This window comes from Kryptolebias marmoratus, linkage group LG15, assembly GCF_001649575.2.
Source record: "Kryptolebias marmoratus isolate JLee-2015 linkage group LG15, ASM164957v2, whole genome shotgun sequence".
NCBI lineage: Eukaryota > Metazoa > Chordata > Actinopteri > Cyprinodontiformes > Rivulidae > Kryptolebias > Kryptolebias marmoratus.
In genome coordinates, this window is record NC_051444.1 from 19,960,630 (window position 1) to 19,973,759 (window position 13,130).

The window sequence follows — 13,130 nt, forward strand, 5'->3', positions numbered from 1 at the left end:
GCCTGTCTGCTGAGACGTGATTGGCTGAGCGGCATGTCGGTCCTGCCTGCAGTGGGTCGATCAGACCCAAAGATACAGCCGCTCTGCTCAAACTGCAGCTTCAGATAGCTCCTAAACACCTTCAAGGGAACGTGTGACTCGTCTGTCGGCCGTGTGTTTGTGCAGGAATATGGGCTCCAGCAGCTCCAACCTGAACACTATCCCAAACTCCCAGGAGCTCATGCAGGAAACTGGCTGTGAGTTGACATTCTTTTGTCTCTCTTTAGTCTTAACTTAGAGGAGTTGGCCAGTTAGTTTGGTTAAATCTCAAAAATAACGTTATGAGCTATTTTCACGCCTTCGCCTGGCTGGTTAGGGTGGTATCTCACTGGGCTGCGACTCTTGGAGACTAACTGGTGACTCAAAATTGAGGGAAAATATGCAGATTTTCTGTTGCAGTCTCACTGAACTCACTGAGTCTCAGTGAGATACCACCTTTCTGTGTCTGCCATCCGTCACACCATGTCTGTGTTTCAGTCTCTGCCGCTCACCTCCTGCGTCTCTACGAGAGGTTTGAGTTTCTGGACAAAGACAACAAAGGACACCTCAGGTTGGTCAACAAACTAATCACTACGTTGAGAACCACTGGGGGAGAAAGTGTGTTGTTTTTTTTTTTCATCACTTTAGAGCTGAGTCAAAATGGAGGAAAGCATCATGATGCTGCAGTCTACAGAAACTCCATATAAAACATTTAAATTTTTTTTGACACCCCAAGAAACTCAGACCTGAATATAAAAATCTACCGTACTCTAACTGATCCATCATGCATCATTGTTTTAGAGATGTCCAAAGATCTGAAATTCATCTTGTGCCCAAATATTTGAAGCCAGATGCCTAAATCTTGTTTAAAAAAAACAAACTGTATGTACTCACACCATTAGAAATATGCACATGCATTGTCCCCTCAGATTTAGAAAGTGGATTCATGTGTTATTCTGTGTTAAACCCTATTGTTTTTGTTTGTTTGTTTTGATTTCTACTTCCATTTTAGCCAAGAATTATTTGTTACCGACTTGATACAGGTTAGTAACAAAAAGAGGAGAATCCACATGGATATTAGTTCGCTTTGCCTTTTTTTTTTCTCCAACAGAAAAAGTAAAGCAATGTAGAGTGTGAGAGTCGGGCCATGAATAGATGGTAGGTTTTAAATAAAAGAAAACAAAAAACTAGCAAACATCCATCAAGTTTGCCTGAACTTATTCTCAAAACCATACAGTCAGTCCTACAATCCTGTATGCTCATAGCATTCATCTGGAAACCAAGATCCAAGCGTACAAGGCAGTCATCATCATCATTCTATCGTATGGTTGAGACGTGGACTGTCCCTGCAAGACACATGAAACAACTGAACCACCTCTACAGGGCATGCCTTCATCGTCTGATCAATATCAGATGGCAAGATAAAGTGCCAGACACTGAAGTTCTGACACGTACACATCTCCCATCAGTCTATACAATCTTGCAAGAATCTTCTAAGGCAGGGGTCTCCAATACTGGCCCTGGAGGGCCACTATCCTGCATGTGTTACTTGTTTCCCTGCTCCAACACATCTGATTCAGTGGCTAAATGACCTCTTCATGTTCTGCAGAAGCCTGTTATTCACCCATTGATTCAAATCAGGTGTGTTGGAGCAGAGAAACAAGTGAAACATGCAGGATAGTGGCCCTCAAGGACCAGGATTGGAGACCACTGATCTAAGGTTTACTGGGGAGTTTGCGTTCGCCGCATGCCAAAAACAAGTCTTCCTCAACAGTATTTATATGGAGAACTGGCATCCGGCAAAAGATCCATTGGAGGTCAGCGTAAGCGCTACATGGACAGTCTCAAGGTACCGTTGAAGAAACTTTCCGTCAACACAGACACTTGGGAAAGCCTAGCGCAGGATGGAATGGAGGGGCGTGCAGCTACTTGTAAGGGCACAGAAGATGCTGGGACAGCACGACTTGCAGAGTCTAGGAGGAGATGCGAGGTCCACAAAGCAAGGGTGGCGAGTACCTTAACAGAAGCCACCGACTACACGTGTTTGATATGTGGGAGGGATTTTTGTGCCCGACTGGTCTGATAAGTCATCTACAGACCAACTACAAAACCCTGATCGTGGACAAGCATCACCATATTCATAGATAGAGGTTATTCACACATATTTCTTCAGTGCAGATGAGGGCTAATTTTCTGTTTCTTTCTGCTTGTGTCTCAGGCCAGAGGACTTTGAAGCGGTTCAGGAGTTGTCCACGAACCCCATAGGAGACATCATCATCGGTTCCTTTTTCTCCCCGGGGTACAACATCATGCAGATCAGTCAGTGCAGGAGAACACTGGAGTTTAACGCAGTTAAAACATGAACATCTCAATGACAGGACCTCCTCTTGATAAATGCACATACACGAGTTATTGGTTGCTTTGACTCTCAGTCAGGCTCCTGTTTAAGATGGACTTTGTCTGAAACAGTTTGACTGATTAAAATCTTATTCTGAAATGTTGCAGCAATAAATGTTCAATGCACGTTTAACAGTGTGCAGGAGTTTGTTTTGTTTTTCGAGGTAACTGTAAAATAATAAATCCACCGTTCTTACAGTAATTTGAGCTATTATCATTTGAACTTTACATTTGCAGTATATTTAAAGTCTGGGGGAAAAAAAACAGTGCACCATTTCTTCCCTTCTGCAGCCAGGAAACGGTGGACTTTCCCTCTTTTGTCCGAATTCTGGCACACTTCCGACCGGCTGAGAAAAACCGAACCAGAGATGGAGCTCAGCCGGAGCCGGCTAACAGCAGCACTGGAAAACTCAAATGTGAGTCCACATTTTTTAACCTACGCCTGATTTATGATAGTTCTTCTGGAGGTGAAAAAAAAAAAAGTCATTCAGAAACTGTCCAATCTTTAGTTGCCTTCCAGCTGTACGATCGTGACAGAGATGGGAAGATTTCCAGAGAGGAGCTTCTTCAGGTCAGTAACTTATTATTACTTTCATCTGTTTAGATTCTTGTGTTGGTGTAAGAGTTGGAAATGAACACAAGCAAGGTAGTAAAATGTGCATCAACGCTGTAACATTTCCTGCTAACAGCTCACTGCTCTCCTTTCCATCTGCGCGACCTGTCCTTCAAATACAAAGAAATTTACAAAAAACTGAGACAAGAATACATAATACCAGCTTCACTGTCCTGACCTATAGCTGCCTTTGATATTCCATTAGAGACAAACACTAAGGTTGGCAGTGGTGATGTTGGTCATGATAAGGAAATATAAATATCTCATCAGTGTCTGTCTCAACTGGAGCGTTACTGCCACTCATAGATCAGAGCAGCGGTGCCTCAGGGGCCAACAAGTCACAACAACAACAACCCTGAGAGGCTATTAAAGCCAAAAGGCTGGTTCTGTGTCTGAAGGTTCTACGGGCGATGCTGGAGATGCAGGTGACAGAGGAGCAGCTGGAGAGCATGGCAGAGCGAGCCATCCAGGAGGCCGACCTGGACGAGGACGATGCTATTTCCTTTGATGAGTTCAAGAAGGTGAGATAGACAGTGACCCCCAAAATATTTCTTTTACCTTATGATGTAAAGCTTTTTTTTATTTGTTTGTCTTGGTATATATATATATATATATATATATATATATATATATATATATATATATATTTATATATTCATAAAAGGTTATACATAAAAAATAATTGTTTTATTCATAAATCAGCCATAGACGTTGGACACAAGAAAGCAAAACTGAGTTTTTAAATATGTAGTGTGAAGAACAAACCAGAAGAGGGCAGTAGCTACAAAATACCTGATTAATTAGGACAGTTCTGCTCAATGAATGCAAGTGTTGAGTTCTCAAAGTGGTAGTTTACAACTTACACACAGAAATACTTCAGTATAATATAATTTTTTTGAGTCAGTCAAGTTTTAAACAGATTTTACCATCACTCTTCAAACAGCACAGCTGTTTTATTAAAAAAATAAATAAAAACATATATATTATTATATTATATATTATTATTTTTTCTTTTGTTTTCAGTCACTGGAGAAAGTGAACATCGATCACAAGATGAGTATTCACTTCATGAAATGAAGGCAAAGACTGATGGGAAACCAGTCAGCCTGAGGTCAAAAGAGGAAGTTCGTATTGTTCCTGGTTTCTGAATGAGTCAGCTCTGGTGCTACGGTAGCACCAGAGCTGACTCATTCAGAAATCTTTCATCTCAGACATGAGGTAGCACTGCTACCTCATGTCTGAGATGAAAGATTTAAAGAGTGTCCGTAGAAATGCAACACCTCACCTTAAGGAGCGATCGGTTCTCAAAGACAACTGAACATCTACTGAGTAACGTGAACACCAGAAACGGGATCCTCAACAGAGAGCTCATTATGTCAATCAGCGTCAAACAGCAACATGATTTAAAAAAAAAAAGGTAATAAATGCATCTGGACTAACTCAGCAGCTATTTTCTTCCAGCAGGGAACTCCCATTTGAGCCACAGAGTGTACCAGATACAGCCAAGTATCTAATACAGAAGTAAAAGCAGAACTTCTGCAATTTGATGATCGCCCAGAAAATTACTGGTCATGAAAAGCTTCATTTCAAAATGAGTGCACGACCTCAAACTTGTAGGTCAAAAAGACTTGGATTTGATGACAAAATGGCTCAGCGCTGAGTTCATGTCTCCTGTCCAAACAGATCAAACAAGAACAGCATTTTAAAAGCAGTCTCCACTTTGGAAAGTGTCATTTTAATCATTTCTTTTTCTCGGCAAGAACTCAGTTTGCGTGTGACCAGGAGACGCCAACGCAGCAGAAACGAAGACGGGATCATCTGATTGTTGCAGTTTAGCTGCTGATTGTTCAAAAATATCTTTTCGCTACAGGAACTAAATTGAAGTGTTGTTCACACTTTTACTTTGTTTTTTTAAATCAAAAATAAAAATGAAAGTCACACATTTGTTTAGACTCACTCAGTTAGTGACTGCAACTTATTTTAGCTTTTGCTTCTCATTCTGCTTATATTTAGAGACTCTACTTTGCCTTTTTTATTGACCATGACTACTTGACCTTGTGTCCATGATAAATATGAAACAATTTAGCAATGAAACAACCCAAATATAAATTTCTAAAAATAAAAATAAAAAAATAGGTGTATCTTTTCTTAAGATGTTGTATAGTAAACCTAGTAAAACCTGAGCTGTCTTGATGATATTATTCTGTTTTTACACAAAAGGAAGGCATTGTTTCAGCCGTCTCATCATGATTTCAGATCATCTGCGTTGCCTGACCATCTTTCAACATTCAGGGCTTTTTGTGGTCTCTCTGTGGTGCATGTTGCTCAGTCTTTGAAACATCATACCAGCACAGAGTGAAGAGCTCCGTGATTGACAAACAATAACAAAAGTAAAACTGTTTGTTTTTCTTAAGACACTTGATTGAATATTTGCACTGATAGTAAACTGAACGTTTGTATTTCAACCTTATCCTGCACAACCAAGACTGTCTCACAGTATAAAGACTATAGATGTGACACAGCAGCTTTTGGAAATAACTTTTTTATTCAACTAAATCCAGTAGACATGTTATAAAAAGATTACCACTTAACAGTCCATAAAAGTCAATACTGTACAAACAATAATTAGGAAGGAGATATTATTTTTAGATATTATTACTGGAAAACAAAATGATCAGATTTATATTTGGTTTGAAAGCAAACAGCTCTAACTGAAAGCTCAGTCAACACCTAATATAGGCAATATATTTGTCCTTCTTACAAATATTAAAAGCTGGTTGTCGTCATTTTCTGGGTCGAAGGGTCTCTGACTGATATGTTTTTTTCAGATCGAGACTTGCAAGACAAGGCCACGGACCATAGGAACACAAATAAACCTGAAAAAAAAAAAAAGAAAAGACACCCTTAATCTCTTCAGCAGGTCATTCTGGTCTAAGGCATACCATTTTGTAGTCACACAGACGGACCTTGCAGGGAGTTGAGTATCGTGAACACGTAGATCCCAGGTAGGGAAGCGTATGTCAAGACGGCAAATCCCCACGGTAAGCCCAGCACGTAGCTGAGGCCCAGGACTGTGGCACAGTCCTTCCATAACCTGACCCCTTTCTCCTTTTTCATGTCCTTCCAGTCGCTGCTGCATTCATATCCTCCTTTACCGCTTCTTATCCCCCACATCTTAAACACCACCACCAGCAGCATGCAGGAATTATACAGCACCACGAGGCAGAGGAAGCCCATTGTCATGTAGCTGACTAAATCCGTCCGTTTCAACCAGCATCTGCTCGAAAATAGAGAAACAAAGCACAGAAACCATAGTCAGGTTTGCTATAGTTGGATGTTAGGTTTTGCTGGAGTGTGACAGCTAGACATATTTGGAAACCTTATTGTATAAACAGTCATTAAAACAATCTATCCACTTAAACTAAGCTGTATCTTGGATTTTCAAAATAGCTGCTGTAGAAAAACAAAAAAACAAACATAAAAACCTCCACAATATATATATCAATATCTTGGGTTTTACAAAAACTAGAGCTTTGATTCTGACAGAAAGATACAAATTTTGGGGGCCAAGGAATCCTGTGGTGCTTGTTAGTGACGTTTTAACATATTTGTTTCTGCAGATAAACTATTACAAATTTCTACTGATTTAATGGAGGGAGTTTAAAACATAATGCAAAGCACCAACCAACAGCAGTGGGTTCAATGGCCTGATTTGTATTCTAAGTCATAATTTTATTAACCATGTTTTAAACATACCTTGTATTTATCACCCACAGGCAAAGACAGAGCAGTAATGTTTTTGCTTGTGTGTGTGTGTGTACGTTTGTCTGTACCATTAGCAAAATATCTCATGAATCCCTAAGAAGGATTTTATTTAAACTTTCAGGATGTAATCACTGGTTTGACATCTACAGATGATTAACATTTGAAGTCAGTCCAATTCAAGGTGGCTGCCACAGCTGACTGACCTTAGCAAACACAAAAAAAGGCTATAGGCCAGTCAGTTTTACAGATATTGTGCAAAAATGTGGTGTGGTAATAGCTGACAGTCATCCAAGACACACACTCACGCAAGCTATCGCAATATGGAACCATACAGCCCTAAGCTGTGAATACATCCAGAAGTGCTAATGCTTGTTTTTGTGAAGTATGAGCTGTTGCTTCATTAGCCCACATTTGCTGCTGTGTAACCTCCAGAAACCTCAAACTAGCCACGAGGTCTGTTCGACAGAAAAGCCACACTCTGGTTAGTACACTGCCAAGAAGCACTGACGGATGAGAGAAAGCACCGAACAAAGTTTATCAACGTGTGACCCGTCTACACGAATCACAAGGTCCTGAAGAAATCCACTTCAAGTCACAAGGTAGCCCTGGCCGATGGGATGACTCTTGTGCAGAAGACGAGAAAGAAACCAGCTACTGTAGTGACAATGGAAGGCCACACCAAATGGTCCAATGACAGACTGATGTCCCTCACAGGATTATGATGAACCTGCCTCACAGTGAACCTGCCCACTAGGGTCATCTTTAAATTTCAAGAAATCTTAGGTGAACATTTAAAATAATGATGGTTTCTTACATTTCTGATGTGGAATTGCGGTTGTTGGAATTTCTCACTTGCAGACTATATTTGCCATAAACACCCAAAATTCCACAAATCATTGCAACCAGGGTAGGAAGACCTGGTGGAAAAAAAAAAAAAACTCAGCTCAATCATAGCACCAAAGTACAAGAATAATTTTAAAGCAAAGTGAAAAGCTCTTGACAAATATTTGGATATCTGGAAATATTTAGTCAATGACCTCAAGCTTCTCTTACGTTTTGGCCGGTGTGGAAAAACCAAAACATCTTTAACAACAAATGTTTTTGCAAATTTCATTTTCAACTTCATTTCACAGACATGCACTTCCATAAACGCAGTAACTCACCCCATCCCAAAATGCTGAGCTTGAGCAGGTATCTTCGCACATAAATGTTAAAGACTCGGACGAGGAGAAGGTAAAGATGGAATCCTTCCAGAGCTACCCAGGTGAAGGTGGCCAGTAGAGACCAGTGCAAAAACAGACCCAGACCACTACAAACCCAGTCGTTCTCCTTCAGGTTCAGAACCCAGAAACTGCAGACCAGGAAACCGAAGTGGAGGCAGAACAATGCCACCGTTAGCTGCATATGCAAGCTGATGGCCTTTTCAGGACGTTGTCGGCTGTAATAGAAGAAATGGCAGCATGTTATCATTTTCATATCACTACTGAAAAGATTGTTGGCTCAAAAATTATACACCTAATTTAACTACATCTTACAATATATATACACACACACACAAAACTAAAGTTTGGGTTCTCTAATGACCAGAGTTATAAATTACAAATGCACGGTTATTTTAGAAATGACTCTACGTAATTAGGTTTAGATCATTGGGTAAAATTGGAAAAATCCACACAGTTATGTGCTTTAATATTTATGACTCACATCTTGTTATGTACTAAGGAAGCTTCCCCTGAAACAGCACCAGTCCATCTCAAACGTTCAAACAATAAATTGTGTCAAACTTATGCCGTTGGTTATATGGACAAATGCACACATTTTGGTTTTTTTTTTAGCTCTGATTGAAATAAATTGTTTGTCATTTTTAACTCAGATTTATCATGGCTAAATTCTATCCTATAAACACCCATCATTTTTCACATACTTTTTTTTACTTTAGGTAGTTTTGCCTCTCTCCTGTTCTGCATTTTATCTTACCTGACTCTTCAATAAAGCTTCTCTCATTCAAAGCATTCACCGATTTAGTTGTCAGAAAGCAAGAAAATTCCCATTAGGATTATACGGTCACTCTTAAACAAAACATAACAAAACATTCAGTTTTAATAGTAAAGTTTAAAGCAAATGTGGAAGACAGTAATTTTATTAGTAACTGATCCACGCAACAATAAGAGTGCACAAATATGTGTGTAACAGACTAACTGCACAGTGGACAGCTAGGTGAATCTTGCCCTTGAGTGAAAATAAAACTATTTTGTTGCACAAATTTGACCATAAAGTCTCTTATTATTCAGCAGTTGTTCACTGTTGAAAACAACTTTGTTTAATGTCACCATAGCAAGCCAAACTTGGTTCATTTAAAAACAACCTTAAGTTCAAAATTCACAAAAAATGTAACCCTAATGATGAACGTACTCGTATTAGTGGTCATGTATGATGATATGAGTTTGTTTGTGTGTCCTATCCTGTGTTACAGTATATTAGCAACAGTGCTGGGACTACTGATGGCCTTACTTTTACTAATAAGACTGCATCAAAACTCTGCAGACAAGCTTGCTGTTTCTCACAAGGTGCATCAAATAGATTTGAATTACAAAATAAAGATAACATATCTGTGTACATGTTCACTTCCCTTAAATGAGCACATGCATCCAATCAGATATGAGTTGTTTACACAAAATGAACAGGGTTTGAATAAAGGCCAGTCACTGAGCTTGTTTGTCCAAAAGTGTTTGATGAGAATCCTCAGCAAAACACGACACATTTTTGGAGATACTCTCACTATAAGTAGCTATATTGTTCAAATGTGCCTACTGGTAGTGTTTCAAGCCTGAGAAGAGTGTGCACTAACCATGCACATGCTACACGTTTGCTTTTGCACTACCAGGAAACACTTTGATTTTGCAACATTCAGTACAGACATACATAAAAGGCATTTATGTCTTTTATGTATGTGGTACAGACCCTTTTCACACATTTGCAAATGCGAACAGCCTTAAATGGTTATAAGGATGGCCATGGGGTGTCATGTGGTTCTGGCGGCACTACGGTTTATTGGTCAAAAAGATTAGTATAAAGAAATGTGTGAAACATTTTGCAAGACTACCATGGTTCCTGAGTAACAATACGTGCCAAATTTGAGCAGTGCAGCTCTAAAGGAAACAGATGTCAACAAACTGCTTCATTTCTTTGATCAGATAAAAAGAGGTATTTTCTCCTTTTAGTTCAGTGTGTAGTTTAAGATATATATTTTTCACCTGCACTATAATAAGAATTTGTGACATTAAAAAAAACAACAACTTACTGCTGACCAACATAGATGAAAAAACTGATGAATGCAAACAGGGCAGAGAGTGCTGATCCAACATAGGTGATGTAACTAAGTTTCTCCTCGTTGTCTTCATCCACCTCTATGTTTGGATTCTAGAGCAAAACAACGATCCAGTTCAGCTGAAATGAATTTTACAGTCAAGGCTTTGATGGAAGCCTCCACAAGAAACATCAACTTATTACTAATGTAGGTTTCTCTTCAGTAAATTCTGCTATTTACTCATCAGGGCGCCTTCAGGCAGCAATAACATGTGACTTGTTAAAATGTTCTGTTCCTAACTGCATTTTAAGATGGAGAAAACCAGGAAGGAAAGGCTGTTAGGAAAGGAGGAAACAATGACTATCGTAATGTGAAAGAAGGAGTTAGTTTCCAAATCAACGGATCCTCCAAATTCTAGCATGCACTACATGTTTTACAGCAAATAAAGCTATCCTTACTCTTTTATTGTTATAAAGTTATATAGTTATATAAAAGTTGTACAAAAGTAATGTCATAAACATTTAGATCCAGTCTATTTAAATGTGAAAGGTCGGTGCTACCAAAGTACATGCTTATGACTTCTTGATACTTTTAATTGGGTGAGGATGTTTTTTAGTGGTTACTGACAGAAAGATATTAATTACCACAAGCACAGCAAAGAAGCTGAGATGACTGCAGTGGCAGATAATTTCCTTTCCCTCTTTACTGGTTTCACAGCCATCTCTGCTCCAGGAACCTAAAGTCACACACATTGTGTCAGTCTCAGACTACATTCTTAATTAAACGTAATAAAGTTGTTTGCATATTTAATCTACCTGTTTCGTTTGGAGCCACTGGCTCCTCCCAAAACACACAGATTCCATTTATTGCCTGAAACAAATGAAAGGGATCAAAATAAGGAAAGCAAGTTAGAACATTTTGCAAATTAAAACATCATAATTCATAGTTTAATGGTTCTCCTTTATTCTCTTTTGGTTGTTATTGTTTTACCGTTGTATTATGCCTGAATCTTAACTCGATGGGTTCGGAGAGGTTTTTGACTGGTCTGAGCCCTGCCTTCACAAACAGAACGTTCTCCTCTAAAACCTCTCCCTGTGGGCGGTCCAGCTGCTGGGGAAATACAGCTCTTCCTTTACTTGGACGAGGTGTCTGCTGCTGTAAAGGAACACAGAGTCATTAAAGATTTTTGCAATAATAGTAGCAGTATTATCAAAATCAAGCTTTATTTGCTTTCCACAGGACGCAGCACAGGACACAGTATAGACATCAGTGCTAAGAAGGACACAAGGTAGTGCTGCCATATTGCCATACTTCATACGGTTCTGTCATACTTGCTCTGACCAAAACCAGTTGATTTAAAGTGAAAGTCTGAATTGTTGGGTTTGTTGCATGTTTAGAGATACAGACCTTAAAAAGTGTGCTGTTGATCAGTGTGGCCACCAGCAGGACTTCCTGCTCAGCTGTATTTGCTCTACTTTTCTGAAGAGCCGAGGACGGGACTCGAACCGTGTATTTATTCATTATGTCCAGTTCAGCCTAAATTCACAGGCACAGGAAAAAAAAACACAACACAACTCTGAATCTCATACAAAAAAAGAAAACTGTAACATTTAGCCAAGAACAGAACACAACTTGTTTATAAAGCTGTTCAAAAATCTGGATTTCTGTCAGTAAATATAACTTTATATGGTTTCTGTTTATGAGTGAATATTGGTCATCATGTAAACAACATTTTATTCAGACCATTTATATGTTCATATTTAAAATAACAAGTCCATTTTGTATTTCAGATAAAAGTTTTTTACATTTTAAAGCTGACTGATCTCATAGTTCAGCCTTACCTTCTGTGATGAATTCACTCTTCCATGTTTGAAGTCAGGGCGAGGAGGCCCACGAGGCAATCTGCAATTTACAATTTGGTCCTCATAGCACCTATGAATGAACACATGATGTTTGACTTGTTTCAGTTCAACATTTTAGCAAATTAAACAAGAGACAAAGATTATCAGTTGTAGAGGTACAGCCAGTAGTTGCTTTGTGAGAGTTAAATGAGATCTTTCTAGTTGTTTATGAGGTATTTTGCTAACGGTGCTTCCAAATCAACACACATTTACAGACACAGGCACAAACATGATCACTGCTTTGCCTTTGACTTCAGACACAATAATGATTTGAACAGTGCGTACACTTCTTTGGCTCATGAAGCCATTTCTAAACACTGAAAAGACAAATGAATTCTGCATCCTGGAAGCTCTGTAATCAGAAAACTACAGAAATTTTAAAACCACCAAAAATAGACTATAGGAAGAAAAGGATGAAAACAGAGAAATGGGGCCAACAACAAGAACAAAAGCTATAAAAGCTGTGGCAGCAGTAAAATCTATATACGGATGTATGTGAAAACTACATTTATTTATTTATTCAAGTTTATTTCTTAGGTTCAGATGATGGGAAACACGCTAATTTGCAACACTTGTTTCCAGAAGGGCTTTTATAAAGATAAAAAAAAAAAAAAACACACAACAAGCAGGAATACAGCATCATATTAGAATCCATTTGATACGTTACCTGGTCCAAATAGCCAGATCTGTGTTCCGACAGTCCTCGATGACCAAGTCACAGCTGATTGCTAAAGTGAGACGCAGGAAGTGAACTGGTCAGAAGGAGCTCTGCTGATTGTTGAACACTGAATGAACTCAGTAACATATCTGAGTCCAGAGTAACACAGACAGAAAGAGACCTCTCTGTAACTTTTGGAACATCACTAAAAAAACACAACATATAAAGTTTACTCACTCTTAGCCTGGGATGTAAAAAAGCAGAGTGTGAGGAGAATAAGAGTAATCCACATCGTGCCTCTGATTGTTTCTGTTCCAGCTGCTACAACCGCATGTGCAGCGTTGCTCTGCAAGGCTGAGGCTTGACTGCTGAAGTGGGCTAGGAGTTTCACATCTACTTTCATAACCTTCTGGCACAGACAACGTTGATGATCAGAGCAGGAAATGAGCTACTCATGGTTTATAAATTTGG

General features: G+C 39.0%; 2 protein-coding genes across 4 annotated transcripts; one reads left to right on the plus strand and one right to left on the minus strand.

The window, feature by feature from the left end:
- The first annotated feature begins 79 nt into the window (after window positions 1–79).
- On the plus strand, window positions 80–7,773 carry chp2 (calcineurin-like EF-hand protein 2). The gene is made up of 8 exons (XM_017425849.3): window positions 80–236; window positions 517–589; window positions 2,237–2,317; window positions 2,707–2,831; window positions 2,925–2,986; window positions 3,427–3,549; window positions 4,052–6,033; window positions 6,156–7,773. The coding sequence occupies exons 1-7, from the start codon at window positions 170–172 to the stop codon at window positions 4,103–4,105; spliced, it is 585 nt and encodes a 194-aa protein (XP_017281338.1). The 5' UTR covers window positions 80–169; the 3' UTR covers window positions 4,106–6,033; window positions 6,156–7,773.
- LOC108241577 (adhesion G-protein coupled receptor G1-like) lies at window positions 5,762–13,080 on the minus strand. 3 transcript variants are annotated; one of them, XM_017425848.3, is made up of 12 exons: window positions 12,897–13,080; window positions 12,669–12,729; window positions 11,942–12,032; window positions 11,508–11,636; window positions 11,091–11,252; window positions 10,916–10,970; window positions 10,745–10,836; window positions 10,095–10,213; window positions 7,957–8,231; window positions 7,608–7,710; window positions 5,995–6,305; window positions 5,762–5,904 (listed from the first exon to the last, which is right to left on the minus strand). In XM_017425848.3, exons 1-12 carry the CDS (start codon window positions 13,060–13,062, stop codon window positions 5,795–5,797), a joined length of 1,674 nt encoding a protein of 557 aa, XP_017281337.2. In that variant the 5' UTR covers window positions 13,063–13,080; the 3' UTR covers window positions 5,762–5,794. The 3 variants fall into 3 exon arrangements, with proteins under 3 accessions (XP_017281337.2, XP_017281336.2, XP_037835906.1); XM_017425847.3 differs by having other exon boundaries at window positions 11,091–11,255; XM_037979978.1 differs by having other exon boundaries at window positions 11,091–11,255; window positions 12,669–12,808; window positions 12,897–13,077.
- Between the last annotated feature and the right edge of the window lie 50 nt (window positions 13,081–13,130).

Excerpts from the sequence above, each read along its gene's own strand:
- chp2 (XM_017425849.3), top strand. The coding sequence starts at position 170 with ATGGGCTCCAGCAGCTCCAACCTGAACACTATCCCAAACTCCCAGGAG. Across the intron at positions 237-516 it reads GCTCATGCAGGAAACTGGCT|TCTCTGCCGCTCACCTCCTG; the intron begins GTGAGTTGACAT and ends TCTGTGTTTCAG. Across the intron at positions 2,832-2,924 it reads CAGCACTGGAAAACTCAAAT|TTGCCTTCCAGCTGTACGAT; the intron begins GTGAGTCCACAT and ends TCCAATCTTTAG.
- LOC108241577 (XM_017425847.3), bottom strand. The coding sequence starts at position 13,062 with ATGAAAGTAGATGTGAAACTCCTAGCCCACTTCAGCAGTCAAGCCTCA. Across the intron at positions 10,837-10,915 it reads AGTGGCTCCAAACGAAACAG|GTTCCTGGAGCAGAGATGGC; the intron begins GTAGATTAAATA and ends GTGTGACTTTAG. Across the intron at positions 8,232-10,094 it reads TTCATCTATGTTGGTCAGCA|CCGACAACGTCCTGAAAAGG; the intron begins GTAAGTTGTTGT and ends CTTCTATTACAG.